Raw genomic sequence first — 20,761 nt, 5'->3', positions numbered from 1 at the left:
GCTCCCACCTTCCCTCATTTTTAACAGCTTTATTGAGATATAACTCATGTACCATAAAATTCACCCTTTAAAAGTGTACAATTCAGTGATTTTTAGTATATTTATTTAAAACATTTTCATCACCTCCCCAAAAAACCCCATACCCTTTAGAAGTCATTCCCCATCACCCTCTTCCCTAGCAATGATCATTTTGATGTATTTTCTTCTCATTTTTTTCTTATCTATTCATATTACTTTTCTATGGTATGTTGGCCGAATTTCTGTTTGTAGGGTATGGTGTATTCATTCATTCTCTCTCTCTTTCTAAATATATATATATTTTCTTTATATATATAGATGAAATATCAAAGACCATAGGCATTATGTGGATACAGTGGTAGGTATCTCACCTTCACACCAGAGAAAGAAATGAAGGTACAGGCCTTTGATTCTAGTTCAGTAATAAAATGGAAAAACTTAGAGAATTTGAGTGATTACACTACTTAGGAACCAGCATATTCACATTTTCCCTATACATTGTTCAAGTTATAATTTGAAAAAGATTCATCTCAAACTCCTCATGGTTTTTCTGGTCACTTAAAATTCCACCGAGAGCACCGGCATACATACGGAAATGCTATTTAAAAGTAAAAATGAATAAAACAGTTGAATGTAAAGCCTAGTTGACTCTTGAAAAGTTCCCTTGGATTGTTCCTTTAAATAATAACAATAAATAACAGTACAGAATTAAAATTCAGATATTATGTATCCCTTAAAAATAAACAACATATATAATAATATATAATCATATATTTTATATCTGCAATAAAATATATATTATTTATATAAAAATAAAGTTTATTTATTTAATTATATTTAACCTGGCAGAATTTCTTTTTTGACTTGGAGAGGAAACTTAGTATATATTTCTGTCAAATACCACATAGCTCAGTAAGGGTTGAATGAAGGTGAAAGAATGAATGAATGACTCTTTCCATCTACTTTATCTGATAGTGTCTTGTATTGAGAGGCTCTACTCATAGTTTACTCAGATTTTATTAATAATACAAACTGACTTTTCAGTGTGCTTTTTAGGACTATACGACAGTACTATTTTCATGATGTTTTCCTTCCCCACCTTTATATTACCAAATAATCATTTCTTAAAGCAGTAGTAAGGCTGAAACTTTTTTTGAAGTCTAGTGAAGTGCTTCTAAAACCTTTATGTGCCTACAGGTTACCTGGTGTTCTTGTTAAAATGCAGGTTCTGATTCTGCAATTCTGAGGTGGGACCTGAGATTCCACCTTTTTTGCGAGATCCCAGCTGATACTGATGCTGCTGGTCCAAGGACCACACTCTGAGTATCGTGGAGGTCAGTTAAACCCCCCTTTACAGGGATGAAGTGACTCAAGAAGCAGCGAGGAGCATAAGAGTACTTAGGAAAAATCTCTTCTCATGAAAACTTTCAATAGCAAGGACTAGAGTTTGGCTGAGGACACTATGTAGCTCAGAGTACGGAAAAATTGGTAGTTCAATGCCTGCCATTCAGCTATTTGAAATGATGTTAATTTAGGTAAAACCTCTTACCTGTTTTAAAAATACTTAGATGGTTAGCAATTTTATTAAGTGAACATGTTGGAGGGTGAAGAGGAGGTGACAGGGAAGGAAATTGCAATAAAGATTTTAAGAAGTATTGTATGCTAAAGATTTGCTAAGCAATTAAAATGAAAGAGCTGTCCTCTAACAACTGTGTGTGGCTGTGACTATTAAAAATGGAAAAGTTCCAATTTTAACCATCGTTTCTATGACATGTTTTGGATTGCTTCTCTAAATACATTTTGAAAAATCAGTATTTCTTAAATTTGTATTTTTTTTTTCACCTGTAACAGATTGGGCAGTGCCAACAGCAGGGGATGCCACTGTTCTTTAGTTGCTTATATATTACTGGCCAATAGTAGGGAAAGAACCCTGACCTTCAAAACAGAAACGGTTGGTATTCCCAAGAGTCCCTTGTAGAGTTATTTATAGACCGGTTAATGGGAAATCAGTTTTATCCATCTTGAGTTGGTCTTAATACAACTGTTTTCTGTTTTCTCTTATTTAAAAAATGCCGAAGTGCTTAGCGTTTTGTTTCCCACTGTTGCATTTATCTATCTATCTATCTATCTATCTATCTATCTATCTATCTATCTATCTATTTATTTATTTTTGTGAGGAAGATTAGCCCTGAGCTAACATCCGTTGCTGATCCTCCTTTTTTTGCTGAGGAAGCTTGGCCCTGGGCTAACATCTGTGCCCATCTTCCTCTGCTTTATATGGGACACCGCCACAGCATGGCTTGACAAGCAGCACGTCGGTCCGCACCCGGGATCCAAACCCGCGAACCCTGGGCCCCCAAATGGGAGTGCACAAACTTAACCACTATGCCACTGGACCGGCCTCTGTTGCGTTTATTTTATGATAAAAAATTTATGTTCATTACGCTCATTTCTTTTCCCTGCCCAATGGGAGGAGGAAGGAGAGAAATTTTAATTCTGGGCGTTTAGCCACCACCACTGTCTCAACAGTAAATAACAGTGAACATCTATTGAGCACTCATTGTGTGTCAAGCCCTGTGTTCCGTGCTTAATGGGAACTTGTTCACTGACTCGATGAGCATCTTATATACGGTCTTTGTGCAAACCCCATAAGTTAGTTACGATTGTTATTTCCTGTTTATGGATGAATAATTTGATGCTCAAAGTACTTAAGTAATTTGTCCAAGGTAACACAGGCTGTCATAGGTAGATCTAGGATTCAAAACCCAGCTCATCATCACCATTCTTGGAAGCCCAGAGAAGTTTAGGGATTTTCCCCGGATCATATAATTGGTTAGTAGCAAAGCTGGAATTAGAACTTAAGTTCTTAACTCTCAGCTCAGTACAATATTCCAGTACTATGCCACCTTATAGTATTGGTCTGTAATGAAAACCAGAACTCCTCCTTGCTTACAAGAGCAACTGCCAAGAGGGCTTTCCCATGTACACTGTTCTTAGTGTTATGAATCTTGGCAAAATGTCACATATTTTCAACCAAAGTGAGTTCTGCAGTTATCACTGGCAGCACATCTGTATGAGGATCCCAGGATCTTGGTGCTTTGGTGCTTGTAAAAATCACCTATCAATATTCTCTATTAGCTATGTGTGCTTCTTCTACCCTAAAAGAGAAAACGTGGGACTATAGTTCTACATGTTAATTTTTTATACCTGTCTCAGCAGAGCAACTCTTCCATAGCACACTAGGGCCACATGCTTTTAGCCGGCTGCTGTTTGTCTTTTCACACACATGACATGGCCTGTGGAAGGTTTGGAGCCACGAGGAGTGCTATACATCCTGCACATGGGATTATGGAAAAAGGGATCAGAGAAGCTGCCCTTAAAATTTGATTAGAGACAAACTGGAAAATGATAAATAGGAAAATAAAGTCACAGGAGAAGTAGAGCAGGCCAAGTTGTCTGCAAAGAGATTCTGTTTTCTTTGAAAGAGTTATGTTAAGCCCTTGCTTGAGAAGGAGTATGGATTTATTAAAAAAAAGTTCAAGACTTTTGGGTATAAGCCAATTCATATTTTTATAGAGCTCAGAGACGGTTTTCATAGTAATGAAACCCTAAACTGCTTTATAGTACAAAACTTTATCATTTTTTGTTTTTTCCCTATAGTGTGGAAAAGAGCTTAAGGTCACAAATTTTTTCAAATCTGCCAGGAACTCATATTTTCCATGTTTGGGGATAAGACATAGTAGATTCTAAACATCTGGCTAGTCCCTATTTAAATAATTGTGTGTTCCATGCACACGATACATATATAATTATATTTTCATTGTATTTACCTTTTTGTGTTTTAGACATTCTGAAATCTGGATTAGATTCTGACTCTAGTAGCTATTGGAAGTCTCTCTCCAAACGTTGGCTAAGGCAAAGTATATTTTTCCCTCTTTTCCATATAAACTCTGGTATGGCTTAGTTTCTTATATTTTCATTGTTCTCCTTTTTTCAAAATTAAGTGACTATGGGAGCTTATAAGAGTTGCGCAAAATGAAGTTTTATAGTATTTTTAGAGCACAGGAGACTTTAGAATTGGCTGAAGGAAACCTCAATTTTAGACACTGGCCCGTATTTGCTAATGATGTGATTGCAGTCAAATCCCTTAAGCCAGCCCAATTTATCCTCTTGTGAAGTGGACATAGTGCTGGCAGCTTCAGAGCAGTATTGTCAGACAAGTGAGCTGGTGGACGTGAGTCATTTTGAGTTTTGGGGGAGAGAACAGGACAGGGTAATCTGAGGTCAAGGACACCCCCCCCCCCAACCCCGGCCCCTGCATTCCCCCCTTCCCCTACCACAACCTAGCTACAGCAAAGCAAAGAGGAATGGAAACTTGTTCTCCCTCACATTGTTGCCCTGTGCTGACCATCTGGTGAGACAGTTTCCATTCTGGTCCTCTCATCCTTCTGTCCATGTTTCATTCACTATTTGTTATTAAGTACCTATTTGTGCTAGATTTGGGGATATCATGCAAATTTGGCCCAGAGCCTGCCCTTGAGAACCTCACTTTCTCTCTCTCAATCTTTATCTCTCTCTCTCTTTCTTGGAGATTTCCCTTACTTTCTTATAAGCATAGCAATGCTTTGAAAGATATATTTGCTCTTATCTAGCTGTTGTGTACTGGGAGGGCCTATCAAAAAATGTAGTGGACCGTAACACCTGAAACAGAAGTCATTATGACTTCCTTTATTGTCTGAGACTTGGACTCGATTGGACAGACTAATCTTTTTAGTTCCCATTCTATTTATCTATGTTGAACGGACAGACCATGAAGCTAGTCTTTACTATACAGAGTAGAGTTCAAAGTATGCAATTAAATGTGGGGGTAAAAAGGTGAAAAAGAACTGGGTTAAAGGCCACATATTAGGATAAATATGATGCACTCTATTTGCACTCCTAGTAGAGTGGCTGTAAAGAATAGTCTGGAGGCCCATTGTCACACTTGCTTTGCTTCCCTCCATGGTGTCCTCAGTGGCAGGCTGTGGAGAAGGGAGTTTGTCTTTTGAGCTTAAATTCTTTGAGGACAACTGGAGAATGATCCCAGACTCAGGGTGGGGAGTAAAAACATTTCTGAATACTTATCCAACCACAGACTCACTTTTGTACTCGAAGGGAATTAGCTGTTTTGCCACCTGTTCCACCTGTGCTGTAAGTACTAAGTTGACAGCAGTTTGACTGTAACCTAGGCACAAAGTCACATCACCTGGTGATGTCCTATCCCCAGGCAGGTGGACATTGGAAAGGCTTCTCTCTCCTGATGTGCAGTGGAATGGAAGCCACAGAAGAAGTGATTGAGGCTTTGGGAAGTTGAGATCACAGGAGATTCCAGAGAGATGGCCCTAGAATGCAGCCTTACAGGTTGCTGGTTTGTAGGTACCTAAAGTTGGTAACATGCTGAAATGCATGCTTTTCATTATTGATCCAGTGGGGTTTGGGTGACTGCCTTAAAAGAAATGTGTTTTCATGGTTGGGAAGGGGGAGGTGATTCAATTTGAAGGAACTGAATAATCTGGGGAGGGGGGAGTTGAAAACTGTGCCTCGTTTTTCTTACCTTTTGACCTTTAGAGAAGGTGCTTTGTCTTTGCTAGAGATTTCACTTGTGCTATATCCTGATCTTTTAGAGCTAGTTTTTGTTGAGCTTGTCTTCTAATAGCTACACAGTCTAATTCCAAGGACTTAGACAGGAGGTCTTAGTAAATTGTCCTTGGAGTGTCCCATGCTGTTTAACTATTGAGTGGGACCCGGTGATATGGAAGTGAAATGATTTAGGTTCTCTCTCATCCTCCCTGTAAGAGATACCACTGCCATTTCCTAAGTTGTCAAAGTGGAGAGCCCACCCTCTTTTTGACTGCTCTTAGGGTTATTGGAATCATACCAAGATGGAGTCCACAATCCCAGAAATCAAGATTCTGGCTTTGGCAGTGTGTGTTTGCTCTTGGGCTTGTCATTTAACCTGTGTGGATCTGTTTTTCTCATTTGTAAAATGAAGTTAACAAGCTAATCTTTATGATCTCTTTGAGCTCTAGGAGTTCTGATTCTGTGTCAGCATGGAATCAGCATGTCAGGTGGTTATGTCTTTCAGAATGTGGGTTTTTGTTGCTGTTGTCACAGCAGCATATCCTAGCCTATCCTGACTGATATAAGTGGTTACTCTGTGCTTGGTACTTTCTAGAGCTTTATGTGTACTAACTTGTTTAATCCTCACAATGACCCTATGTGGTAGGAATTATTACTCTCTCCCTTTTACAAATGAGGAAACTGAGACACAAAGAGGATATTATTTTCAGTGGATTATTTATTAAAAGTGCTGTTATTCAAACAAACACATAGATAAGGAGGACAGATTGGTGATTACCAGAGGGGAAGGGGGTGAGGGGAGGGTAAAAGAGGTAAAGGGGCACATATGTTTGGTGACAGATAAGAACTAGACTATTGGTGGTGAACATGATGAAGTGTACACAAAACGAAATGTAATAATGTACACCTGAAATTTACACAGTGTTATAAGCCAATATGACGTCAATAAAATAATTTTTAAGGTGCTGTTACTATACTTTAAAATTGAAATTGTCTATGTTAAATTTCTAACTAGAGGTGGATATGTGATAAATGATTTTTGAAACTTGATTGAATTGAAGCTCTTAAAAGTGTAACAATGAGGAGAGAGAGAGATTGCTTAAAATTCCTCCCTGTCCCGAAGTATATGAGGCAGAAAGATGATCAAGGCTCTATAAGGTACAAGCATTTTGCTCAAGAATCCCTTTTTAGGAACAAGGAGATTCCTGCTTATTTTTAAATGTCTTAAAAGAGAATGAAAACTAAATGACACATAGATTTGAGAAATTTTTGGATGCTAAGTTTTAGGTTGATTATCAGATTGTGTTTGGTCATGCTGAAGTCATGGCTACCTGGAAAATAGATTTTCCTTCTTAATAAATGTGCAACCTGGGAGCATCCATCATGACAATCTCTGAATGAAGAACAACCTGGTTAGGATGGCTAATTTTTAATTTTGAGAATTGCTGTAACTGTCATAATTGCCTGCCTGTCTGCTCTCACCACCCCTGCCCCCCCATTCTTTTTTCCAGCCATGCTGAAGTATTTGTGTCAATTCAGAAGCTAGATGGTGTAGTAGTTTGAACAGGAGTGTTGGGGTCAGATGGCCTGGATGAACACCTGTCTTGTGCCGCTTACCTAGCTGTGTGACTTGGAGCAGGTTGCTTAACCACTTTGCATCTCCATTTTCTTATCCCTTAAACATAGATCATAATCTAACATGGTGGTTGTGAGGATTAAAAAAGCTTATAACTGTGTGTGGCATGTGGTAAGCACTATCCAGATTTTTGATATTACTGTTCCTTAATAGTTCTGATCTGTGTTTGCCTCTGGGCTTTTATACTCTCTCTTTTCTTTCTATCATTCTTTACGCGACTGATTCTCATTTGCTCTTCAAGATGCAGCTCAGGGGTGACTCTTGGTGTGAGGTGTTTTCCCACATGTCTCTAGCCTGGGTTACATTCTCTCTGAATTTCCAGCCACCTGGCTATGACTTCTGTAGTAACCCCCGTAATATAGTATTGATACTATCAGTTTACTTGTCCACATGGACTGTGGGCATGGACCATTTGTTTTCTTTTCTTTTCTTTTTTGATATTTCATGAGTATGAGGGAGATACTGAATAAATGTATATTGAATGGATAAATGGACCAATTTTCCCTTCAGTCCTCTCTCCCTCTCTTTCTTTTTTGCTACTTTCTTTCCTTCGTTTCTACCAGACTTCCTCCCTCTCGTTGCTCTTAAACCTGGAACTTGATGCATTATCTTAGTTATTCCTCACAGGAACCCTATGAGATACGCATTATGATTATTCCCATTTTACAAGTATGGAAACAAAGGATTAGGGTGATAGGCAACTTGCCCGTCCAAAGGAGTAGCCCCCTTACAGACAGTGTTGCTTCTCTGCTCAAAGCACTTTGGCAGTTTCTCTTTGGAATTCTCTTCTGGGCAATCCATGAACTGCATAAGAAAACCAATCTTATTTTTGGTCATTCTCGGAAAAGATGATTTCCAGTCTGATCATCCTAATGCATCATGTTTGTCTCTAAATAAACTTGGATGATCTCAGAAATCCAAGCCACTTTCAAAGGACAAAGATTTGCCATCATCAAGAATATTTAAATGACTTGAAGACAGTTGTATGCTCTGCTCCCAAGAAGCTTGGCAGCAGCCACGTCGCTGGACTGAAGTCTGTCGATACTCCTCTGGGCTTTGTTTTGATGTGGTTTAGGGATGGGGCTGGCTGGTGGAGAAAGGTCATATTACCTTGTAATCCCACCTCATGTTTTTTTTACAGCTTTATTGAGATATAATTTATGTACCATACATTTCAATTATCTAACATATAAAATTCATTGGTTTTTAGTATATTCACAAAGTTGTGCAATCAACACCACTATTGTATCTAATTCCAGAACATTTTCATCACCCCAAAAAGAAACCCCATACGTTTTGTTGGGGTCCATTCCTGCCCCCACCCTGAATTCCCTTCGCACTCACCAGTTTATTTTCTGCCTGTGGATTTGCTTATTCTGGAAATTTCATATCAATGGAATCATATAATGTGTGATCATTTGTGACTGCCTTCTTTCACATGGCATAATGCTTTCAAGTTTCATCCATGTCGCAGTGTATTATCAGTACTTCATTGCTTTGTATGGCTAAATAATATTCCATTGTATGAATATACCGCATTTTATTTACTCATTCATCAGTTGATTGACATATAAGTTGTTTCCACTTTTTAGCTACTATGAATAATGCTGCTATGAATATTTGTGTATGAATCAACTAATGAATGGATAAATACAATGTGGTATGTCCCTATAATGAAGTAATATTCATCTATAAAATGAATGAAATACTGATATAGCTACAACATGGATGAACCTTGAAAAGAGGCTAGGTGAAAGAAACCACTAATTGCATGATTTCATTGATATGAAATGTCCAGAATAGGCAAATCCATAGAGACAGAAAGTAAATTAGTGGTTTCCATGGCCTAGGGATAGGGAGGGAGATGGGGAGTGATGGCTAAAGGGTACAAGATTTATTTTTAGGATGATGGAAGTGTCCTAAAATTTATTGTGTTGATGGTTGCACAACTTTGTGAATGTACTAAAAATCACTGAATTTACACTTTAGAGGGGTGAATTACATTTAAAAAAGATCATAATCACCGTCATTAAATACATACTGGTTGCTTACTCTGCAGTCAGTACCCTGTGAAGCACTGTGGCACATGGATGACAAAGAGAGTACTTGTTCCCTGTGCGCTAGGAATTTCTCAGTTGACATTCCTAAATGGAAAGATGAAATGGACACCCATAAAGAGTTGAATGGAGACGATGCATCACTCAGTGCTAGTTTCTGGGTATAGGTCACACTCAGAAAGCTCTCAACACCTCTGTCAGCTCTAGGAATTCAGAAAGATTTCGAAATGTGTCCTGCTTCGATATTGATATAACTTAGACGTGGTATTATCCGTGCCTTCCAATACCGTGAGTTCCCTGTGAGCAGGAGCTGTGCTTTGTGTCCATCTTGATTCCTGTGCTTAGCATTGTGTCCGGTCTGCAAGCGGGAGTATGTGTTTGGTGAATGAATGAGGAACTGTGTTTTGGAAGCCTCCTGGTTTGTTCCTAGGACTTATGGCTGCCTGGTCTCACCAGCCTGGGGGTTCCCCCTGTGGGGAAGGTGTTGCTGAATTCAGCAACTATCTTCATGTAAAAGTCTCTTTTCTCACACTGGTAACGATTTTGTTTCACTGGTGCCTTCATTCTGATTTTGGTTCAAATGGTGACCTGGAATAATATGTAGGTACTTTTGGAGTGTTGTGCTTTCCTCCCTGGTAATATCCCCAAGACTCACCGGGTCAGTGAGATTTAGGAAAACAAAAGGTAGAATAAACCTCATGTTATTTATTTATTTATTTTTAAACCACATTTATCAAGCATCAGTGCTATAGATGCTATGTGGCTTATGGGTCTTTGCTGTGATAAGAAAGTGTTTTTCTTTTTTTACTCTGTGAGGGTACTTTATGTTGATTAAGTTCTTTCTGTTAGATATCCTTTGCTTGCACTGGACTTTTCTTTGTGTTGATTTTTTGCTTCATTTTTTTTTCATTTCCCATGCTGTTCAGTTGCTGGATGCCAGAAGAACCAAGGTTTGTCCACTCTTTGCAGCGTGTTTGTTTTGCTCTGCACAGCCTCACCTCCCCGTGTGTTTGAGTGTGTCTGTCTCCGTCTGTGTTTGTTCCCTTTTGCTTGCAGATGCAGTAATCCTGTTTACTAAACCTGTTCACAGCTTTATTTGTAAAAATAAAGTCCTCGTTTGTGTCTACATGTAGTGAATGCTATTATTTTCATTTTTAAATGGACATGCATTTATCACAGAAAATAATGGATAGTATAATAAAGAATACCTTAGGAAACAAGGAATACTGAGTCTGGAGCATTGTGGGCGTAAAGAAGGTGTGTTTGTGAAAGTTTCCCTCTAACCCTTTCCACTTCCTAAATTAATACTCCGTAGATGTATAATTTCCCTTGTGACTTACACTAATATACTGTTTCTGTGTATGTGTACATTTCTCTTCTAAGACATTCAGAAAGCATCATTGAATTAATTTCCCCCTCTTCGTGTGCTGTCCTATGCTTCTGAAGTCACCCTGGAGGACTTCAGGGCCGGCCCTCTGGACCTCATGATCAACATTCCATCCTCATAGTGTGGTAACAGCAGATAGCGCTTGGCATTTCCAATAACTTTTCCCCCTTCTTTCTCCTCTCCTGCTCTGTCTTTCTCATCGCAGCACCTGCAGTTGACAATCCAGGCCCTTCAGGATGAGCTGCGAACCCAGAGAGACCTCAACCACCTCCTGCAGCAAGAGAGTGGCAACCGAGGAGCTGAGCACTTCACTATTGAGCTGACAGAGGAGAACTTTCGGCGACTCCAAGCTGAGCATGACAGACAGGCTAAGGAGCTGTTCCTATTGAGGAAGACCTTGGAGGAAATGGAGCTGAGAATTGAAACACAGAAGCAGACCCTCAATGCCCGAGATGAGTCAATTAAAAAGCTTCTCGAGATGTTGCAAAGTAAGGGTTTGCCATCCAAAAGTCTTGAGGATGACAATGAACGGACGCGGCGCATGGCAGAGGCTGAGTCTCAAGTCAGCCACTTAGAAGTGATTTTAGACCAGAAAGAGAAGGAAAACATACATCTTAGAGAGGTAAGGACATTCACTCTATTTCCTCAAAGCCATATTTTACAAGTTAAAACATGTTATCAAGTTATTTTCACAGGTTCGAAGTTATCTACAGCCTTAACAAAATTCCCTTTGTCATCTGTTTTATAACCTTCCTGTCTGCTTATCACCTTTAAACCAGAATTTTGCATTAGTTTTTTTTCTCTGCTCACCACACATATGTTCCTTTGTTATTCAACATGTATTCAGGATCCAAGTGTTTGTAGTACATGTCAACTCTAAGGTGCTTTCCCACAGATGGCCATTGTTTAAGGGTCTTTTAAGTACAGTACTGTTTAAGTTTTAGGTTTTTATCAAATATCATCTCTCTAAAGGAGCAAAACCAATAGATGATTAGGAAAACAATGAATCTAAATATTTTTATAGCTGAATTGGGGGCAAAATTTGTAGTAAGTAAATAATATGGATATTTCTGGAAAGAATGGTAAAATGTGCAGACCAATTTTGAACGTTTCGTTTTAAGATAATCTTTGTCTGCATTTACGTTAGTCTAGGACAGAGTGTTCCAGGTTTTCTGAGTGTGCATTTTGTCCCTACTGGATTAAATCATTCAAAGTCCCTCAGAGGCAGCCTCTCTGTCCTGCCACCACCATTGAATGTTGAGATGCTCATATATCTGAGAATATGTGGTTGGACAGAGCTTAGAAAAAATGTGGGTGACAGCCAAGGTTTGAAATTTTTACAGCAGTTCCTTGCCACTGTGGTGGGTATGGATCTCAAAAGTACCATGTAGGCAAAATGCTATGGGAGACACAGGTCTCACAGAAAATAGGAAGCAATAAAATGGCAATGAGTATATTTTCAAAATATTCCACAGCAGCAAGTAAAAATTCCAAAGGTTGTTTGTTTCCAGACCAAACTAGATTTCTTGGCATTATATATCTGTTCAGATGGGCAGCCCTTCTTGTGAGTCACTTGTTTGATTGTTCAGAAAACATGGCTTTCATGCTGGGACTTGCTAATACAGACGCTCCCCCTCGATGTTGGTTGTGTTTGCTTAGACCATTTGAACAGGCTTTTGTGTCTTCAGACTTAATGTCCTCCGTGCTTATTCTCCCTTGTTTTGTTTTCATGAGATGTTAGCAACATGCTTGGGAAAACACATGGCTTGGTTTCATGTTAAGATGCTTAAAAAAATGTTTTGTTGGGCCTGGTCTTCCCATCTGTATTCCAAGAGGGTGAATGTGGTGGGCAGACTTCCAAGAGGGCCCCAATGATCCCTACCTCTTGGAATTCATACTCTTGTGTAATCCCTTCCCCTTGAGCATAGGCTGAACCTAGTGACTTGCTTCTAAACAATAGAATATGGCAAAGGAAATGGGATGCCAATGTCACTTCCATAATTACGTTACATAAGACTGTTATTTCCATCTTGTTAGCAGACTCTATTGCCATCTCAACTTCCATGCTTTGATGAAGCAAGCTGCCATGTGGGAGAGGCCCATGTGTTAAGGAACGGAGGGCAGCCTCTAGGCAACACCCAGTGAGGAACTGAGACCCTCATTCAAACAGCCACAAAGAACTGAAAACTGCCAACAACAACTTAGTGAGCTTGGAAGTGAATCATTCCCCAGTTGAAACTTCAGATGAGATGACAGGCCCTGGGCTGGCACCTTGATTATGCCTTTGTGAAAGACTGTGAAGCAGAGGACCCAGCTAAGCTGTGGCTGGATTCCTGATCCACAGAAACTGAGAGATAATAAATGTGTGTTGTTTTAAGCTGCTGAATTTTGAGGTAATTGTTATACAGCAATAGATCGCTAATACAGTGGGGCAGAAACTAATCTCTTCCTGCCTTACTCCATAGACTTTCCATTTAGTTTACAGAAGAGAAGTAGTAATTACTGGCATGTGTTATGAGAGGTTCGGGGATTCGATCGGAGACGTAAAAGACACTTTCCACTCCAAACAAATGGACTGAAGGTATATTTTATTATATAGAGGATAGTAAAGGTGACAGTCTGCAAACAGATCCAAATAGGTCAAATATTAAGAGGGAAAAAACATCAGCCCGACTGGAAAGGGAAAAGACCCACATCGGCTGAAGAGAAATGACACAAATCAACCAGAAAGAGAAACACCAGGTTAACCGAAAAGAGAACACATCAAATCAATTACTTCATATCAAATCAATTACTTCACATCAAATCAGTTACTCACAACATCCACGCCCCACTGCCGGGAGAGCTCTGTCAATCGACGCGGCTGGGCAAGGATCACACGTCCTGGGCAAGGTGTCCCTTCCACAGGTGGAACTCTCACTAGGGCTCAGTTTCCAGCAGTTTTTATACCATCAGTAATTTTCAGAGTAAGCAACTACAGAGTTTGCAGAGCAAGCATTTAGTGTTTCCATGCACAAATGGTTATCAGTGGCGTACGTGCACTGAGCCCCCTGGCTAACGTCCCAGCCCAGTAATTGTGTACGTGCATGGTTCTCTTTGGTTATCGTCTCAGCCCGGCACAGATGGCCAGTCCATTCCGGGCTATGACGCTCCAAGAGCCTTGAAATGTTACAACTTGCAACTCTCTCCGTGGGAGAAAGGCCAGTTCCCGGGAAAAGGCCAGTTCCCACCACACAGAAAGCAGCTTTGTATTTCTTTTTGTGCTGGTGGCTGTAGGTCAATGGAGTGGCCAAACATGGCTGTACTCATGTCAAGACAGCATGTTATCATTTGCATGTAGAGTGACTGTAGATTTTGAAATTTTGGTTGCCTTATCTCAAAACTATGGTTGGGGGGCCGGCCCCGTGGCTTAGTGGTTGAGTGCGTGCGCTCCGCTGTTGGCGGCCCGGGTTCGGATCCCGGGCGTGCACTGATGCACCGCTTGTCCGGCCATGCTGAGGCCACGTCCCACATGCAGCAACTAGAAGGATGTGCAGCTACGACATACAACTATCTACTGGGGCTTTGGGGGGAAAAATAAATAAATAAAATCTTTAACAACAACAACAAAAAAACTAAGGTTGGTATATTGCTATAGTTGAAAAAACCTGCTGTTTTATTTTGGGGGCCAAGGGATCATGTTGCATGTGCAGCAAGGCTGTGATGCCAGAGAATCCTCCAGCTGCAGCATTGACTCCACGTTGGGATCTTGTGGTCAGGGTAGAGTCAGTCTTATTCTGTTATTAGATTCTGCTCACTGGTAGCACTTAATAGATGGTGCCTTGATTTTATTGCTTGGATGCCTCCATTTAAATGAATCTAAACACAATTCAGTTTGTGTTTTATGAGACTAGTTGGCCCTTGCAATGGTCTGGCATGGATATAGATCATGTTTAGAGCTTAAACATCAGTCAAAGAGCCCACAGAGAGTGGTACAGAAGATGCAGCCCAACACATCCAACTAGTTTCCTTGAGCATCCAACCAAAGTCAGTGGATAGCCCTTATCTTGGCTCATCAAGAAGGGAGAAGGAGGAAAATGTGTCTCTATATAAAAATCTCATTTTAAATTTGAACTCAACAAATAAGACTTGGAGGCCTAAAAGGACCTTTCCCAAGAGAAGGATTGTACTAGCTTGTGAAAGCCATTTGTTACATTTTCAGGAATTTTGTGAGCCTGCTTTTAAACCATTGATAGCTTAAAATTGGTCATGATAGGAATATTTACACCATGGAAATCGGCAAATGCTACTCTCAGGGCCTAATCAGCCCCCTCCACTCCATCCCTGAAAGCCTATTGACCAACACACTTCTGAATAAATGCCATTAGATGTTTACCCACAATACAGTAAGGAGAGGAAAGTTAAATAGTGCAAGAATTATGATTATGAGTGCGTTAACCACTCATCATTCATCGAAAGTTTTCATAATAGCATCTGGATAGATGCTTATACGTCAGGTACCATGAAGAGTGCTTTACATTAATTCGTATTTAATTCTCACAACCACTTCATTGATTCATTCATCCATCTATTCAATGAATACTTATTGACAATCTGTTTTGGGATAGAGCAGTGATAACTGATAAAGTTTGACATCATGGTGCTTGTATTCTATTGGGGTGAGACAGATAACAATTTAATAGTTAAACAGAGGAGTATCATGAAGAAAAGAAGAGGATGAAGAACTCATGACCAGAATGGGGCCAACTTCATATTGGGTGGGTAGGGAAGGCCTCATGGAGGGGGTGACATTGTGAACTGAGACCTGAATGACAAAAAGGAACCAGCCATGTGAGGCTTTCAGAAGACTGTTCCAGGCATATGGAAAGATCCACACGTAGGAGGTAGGTGCTGTTATGTTGCCCATTTTACCCTGGGGGAACTGAGGGACAAGTGACGTTAAGAAGCTTACCCAATGTCCCACAGCTAACAAGTGGTGAAACTGGTATTCGCATCAGGCTGACTCCAGAGTCTCAGCTGTTAAGCCATTTCATTATATCCCTTTTCTAGAAGAATCTTTCCCAAAGAGTGCTCTGCAGAACAGCTGTTTTGTGGGATGTTGATATGTGTTATGACAGAAAAAAGGCTGCAGGGCCAAATAAACTTGGGAAAATGCTGGATTCCATAGAGTTTACTGTAGGACTCCTCAGACTCTTTAATATGCAAATGTGCATCTGTCATTTCAAAGAAGTGGACTAGGGAAGGCAGAGCTTCTCAAACTTATTTAACTTGCTTTTCTCTTGTTGCACTGGTGTCCTTTGTAAAACACTTTGAAAAAATGCTATGCTAGAAAATAAAAATTGTGCTTTTAATTTGTGACCTGCAAAATATGAAATAATATACAAAGAGTTGTTTCCCATGGCCTGGGTAATTTCCTCTGTTAGTTATTCTAGAAGGCAAAGTTTATTATAGCTGTTTTCATATTCTCTACTGAGTTTTAGAATGTTCTTCTGTCAGGGAAATTTTTTATTTTTTAGTGGAAAAATGTGGCTGACTGCTTTTAGTATTAAACTAGTAAGAATAACCCAGCTTGAATAAAGAAGTTGCCTGGCCTCTGTTAATTTAAATGAATCTAAAACAGGATTTAAAATGTACTTGAGGTTTTAAGTTCAGTGTGTTCCTGATTTCTTTTTCATTTTGCACGGTTCGACCCGGTTGGGGCTAGATGGCGTAATGCTGGGGAATAGAGTGCTAGTGGTTTTATGATTCATTCTCAGGCAGAGGTGTTGGACCTCATCTAAGCCCCCCCATCTCTTGGAAGACTGGCCTTGTTTAGTCTATTGTTTCAGGAGATTTCGAGTTGGCAGGAGCTGCATGTAGGGAGGGTGGGGTTGCTTTAGTGTCTCGTTGTCTTTCGGTGGTCTGGAAAAGGCTGAGGGTGAAACCACTTCTTTGCCTGGCAGGAAACAACAACAAAAAGATTATGATCTCAACTTATTTGGAAGACCAAAACCATTGCCCAAGAACTACAACTGACATGCTAATGGGATCCGAAGTGTTGGCTGAAACGCAGCATTACTCACTAGTGTCGTCTGATGCTTTTGGATGCAGGTTGATTTGATAAGACATTGTTTGATGTGGTAATAGTTTACCTTGTTCTCTAGCTTTTTCTGCAGAGAACATATTGCTCCATGCAAAGATTTTAGTAATCAAGTAGTATCAAATACTACTGATCTCATTAAAGAAAAGTAGGTTTATATGCCAGGATCCTTAATATTTTCTTGGCTGGTGCTTAGAAGAGAGTCAGGAATCTTTGTACTCATTGCACTGTAAGACGTTCGAAGGGAAGGTATATATGTTCTGCTGCCACGTCTGTTGATCTCCTATGCTAATCCCTTTGGGCAGCTTGCCTTTCTTGGGGTAGCAAGGGAAGAAGAGCACTCAAGTCATTGGGACCACAGTTGCTACTAACCCAGGACAAGTAAAGCCCCCAGGAGACTGGGCCTGGGCTTCCCTCCATGCTGAGGGGGAGGGGGAGGAGGGCAAGACAACATGAATTCTTGGTCTCCTTGTTTATTTATCTAGGTTGTCCCCAAGCTAATGGGAGATCCACCAAGACAACGTCTGTGACCTAGAAGTTCTTGAGCTCATAAACCTTTTACTGATTGCTCAAACCTCCACTATATAATCTTTGGCCAAAATTCTAAGCTCCACCCTAGTCCCCCCCCCACTCAAAACCATATGGCCTCATTCTCTTTAACACACACTTGTCTCCAGTTCTGCTGGCTGAGCCATGACTTTGCTGATGCAGGCATTTCTAATTCTGACTCTACAGAATCATTACATTCTATTTCTACCAACAAAGCTTATCACAGAAAATATTCCCAAATACAAGTGACCACATTTTAATGAAGTAAGTTTCTTACCTGATCAGTACATTCCATCGATATTCCCAGGCCTCAAATATTGCCTGCAGGTGCTCAATAAATATCTGAAAGAGTGAAAAAATAGTTTAAAAATATCGTGAGAATTGCTCTGTGGTTTATTTTGCCAATATTAGGTTGATAATGATTGTACAAGTGCCATGTTCTTTTATGTTTTCTCTATCTTGCTCTGTGTTGGGAGTACAGCAGGAGCTTGAGGGTAATCTTAACTGGAAATTTTCTTTCATTTTTTTCAAAATGTGTTGGACATCATTGGGCACATGTTGGACATCTGTATGCAGGATGCTGTGGGAGTGCCCTTGACAAGTTTGTGAGCTTGTTCAGGGATTCAGGTGAGCAGTAAGAGAAATAGCCCAAACTTATCTGGGCCTCTTCTGTGCTGTACTAAGTAAATACTGTTGTCATCATCCCCATTACGCAGATAAGGAAACCAAAGCACAAAGAGGTAAGTTATTGTCCCTAGTCACACACAGCAAATGCTGGAGCCAAGATCAGAACCTGAGAAGTCTGGTTCTAGAGTCTACACTCGTCACCACCTCATGCTACCACTTCTTGGGGTGGTGCACCAAGAGGACCTCGAAGGGTACTTAAATGCTAAGCAGCTTAGAGGTAGGAGAGCTGACGACTGGCTTCATCCGTATAGATCTGGTTTTCAAAGGCAGGAAGAATTTCAGCACACACGTATGGTGGAGAAGTACGATTAGAAAAGAGATGGCTGAGCTGAGCCTTAGAGGTAGGAACAGTGGTGGGTTTGGGGGCACAGTAAGTTTGGAGCAGCTAAAACTCCACCTGTCAGGAAGGAAAGGAAATAAAGCTGAACAGGTGGTCTGAGGTGAGGTCACTGAGGGCTCTGAGCATGTGATACAGGGGATTGGCCTTTACTTAGTAGGCTCTGGGCGGCCTTTGAAGGAATTTGCCCTGGAAAATGGCATCATCAGAAAAGATTGTTAGTGTTAATCTATAGTGGATTGGATGGGAAGAGACTAAAGGCATGGAGATAAGTTAGAAGGATACTGTGGTTGTTCAGGTGACCACGAGTTTGAATTTGGGTGGTGGCCACAGAAGTTGAAGGGAAAGAACATCTCCCCCTGCAGGCAGGACCTTGACAACTTGAGAACTGAGTGCTGGGAGCTGCGAGGAGAAGACAACTGCTGTGGGCCTGGGTGTAGGCAGATGGTGGGACAGTGGGCGGGCGAGTGTCGTCAGCAAGAGAGGCTGGAGTTGAGGAAAGACTTTGGATGTGTTGAGTTTGATGAAATGCTGGTGAAGCTGTCCAAGGTTGAGAATATGGCTGAGGAAATGATTGTAAAGTTCTGCTCAAGTGCATAAGGCATTTCTGACTCTTGGTCATGTTTTTTCTTGTTGTTTCCACACACACCTGATCATTTGTGAGCACCAAGCTCCCAGTTTGTGTGATCATTTTAAAGGCTGCCTTGTCACTTACTCCTACTATTACTTAAGAGAAGACTCTAGCAACTGCATACTTCTCCTTCATGCCTCTTTTCTGAATAAGCATTTAGTGTTGAATATGATATATCTTTTGAGATTACATGGAATTTTCATTGACTGATGCCAACTTGATACAGATTCCCTTTGTTCTCACTGAGTTCCATTTTCTTCAGGTACTCCGTGCAGGATGGATGCCAATGAAGTATCTTTACAGAAAAGCCCTGTCTTTGGACCCTGATTAACAACACATCCAAAAGCAGGATTTCATAACTTTTACCCTCACATTTCTGATGACGTAGGGAATGTATTAATTTCAGTTTAGCATCATTTGCCTTATCTTTATTTTTTTTTTTTCAACCTTTAATTGCACACTCAATCTCTTGTTCTAGTTATCTGGGCCCTTGTTTTATCTCTCTACCAGATTGTAAGCCTCTTGAAGGAAAGAATTGTATTTTATTTTATTTATTTTTTTTTTTTAAATTTTTTGTTTATTGCAGTAACATTGCTTTATAACATTGTAAAAATTTCAGGTGTACATCATTGTACTTCTATTTCTGCATAGATTACATCGTGTTCACCACCAAAATACTAATTACAACTCATCACCACACACATGTACCGAATTATCCCTTTCACCCTCCTCCCTCCCCCCTTCCCCTCTGGTAACCACCAATCCAATCTCTGTCCCTATGTGTTTGTTTATTGTTGTTATTATCTACTACTTAATGAAGGAAATCATACGGTATTTGACCTTCTCCCTCTGACTTATTTCACTTTGCATTATATCCTCAATGTCCATCCACGTTGTCACAAACGGCTGGATTTCATCGTTTCTTATGGCTGAGTAGTATTCCATTGTGTATATATACCACAGCTTCTTTATCCATTCGTCCCTTGATGGGCACTTAGGTTGCTTCCAAGTCTTGGCTATTGTGAATAACGCTGCAATGAACACAGGGGTGCATGTACCTTTGCAAATTGGTGTTTTCAAGTTCTTTAGATAAATACCCAACAGTGGAATAGCTGGATCATATGGTAGTTCTATCCTTGCTTTTTTGAGGAATCTCCATACTGTTTTCCATAGTGGCTGCACCAGTTTGCACTCCCACTAACAGTGTATGAGAGTTCCCTTCTCTCTACATCCTCTCCAACACATGTTGTTTCCTGTCTTGTTAATGATAGCCATTCTGACGGGCGTGAGGTGATATCTCATTGTAGTTTTGATTTGCATTTCCCTGATAGTTAGTGATTTTGAACATCTTTTCATGTGTCTGTTGGCCATCTGTATATCTTCTTTGGAGAAATGTCTGTTCAGGTCTTTTGCCCACTTTTTAATTGGGTTGGTAGTTTTGTTGTTGTTGAGATGCATGAGTTCTTTATATATTTTGGAGATTAAGCCCTTATCAGATGTATGGTTTGCAAATATCTTCTCCAAATTGTTAGGTTGTCTTTTTGTTTTGTTGATGGTTTCCTTTGCTGTGCAGAAGCTTTTTAGTTTGATGTAGTCCCATTTGTTTATTTTTTCTATTGTTTCTCTTGCCCGGTCAGATGTGGTGTTTGAAAAGATGTTGCTAAGACCGATGTCGAAGAGCGTACAGCCTATGTTTTCTTCTATAAGTTTCATAGTTTCAGGTCTTACATTCAAGTCTTTAATCCATTTGGAGTTAATTTT

The 20,761-nt window shown here is 40.2% G+C and overlaps 1 protein-coding gene across 7 annotated transcripts in view; it reads left to right on the top strand.

Annotated features, from left to right (window-relative positions):
• The window catches only part of ERC2 (ELKS/RAB6-interacting/CAST family member 2), a 907,827-nt gene that overhangs the window by 150,592 nt on the left and 736,474 nt on the right, over positions 1–20,761 (top strand). For all 7 annotated transcript variants that reach the window (XR_015552235.1, XM_087431197.1, XM_087431195.1 and 4 more), the window contains exon 3: positions 10,923–11,339. Coding sequence is in view for 6 of the 7 variants with exons in the window: in XM_087431197.1 (XP_087287323.1) it covers positions 10,923–11,339 (417 nt within the window). In the remaining variant the exon portion in view is untranslated. The remainder of the gene's footprint in view (positions 1–10,922; positions 11,340–20,761) is intronic.

Source organism: Ceratotherium simum, chromosome 5 (genome assembly GCF_057802395.1).
Source record: "Ceratotherium simum simum isolate JZ-2026a chromosome 5, ASM5780239v1, whole genome shotgun sequence".
Classification (NCBI taxonomy): domain Eukaryota; kingdom Metazoa; phylum Chordata; class Mammalia; order Perissodactyla; family Rhinocerotidae; genus Ceratotherium; species Ceratotherium simum.
Note: the sequence above shows the minus strand (reverse complement) of the source record. Positions and strands in the feature narration are given on the sequence as shown.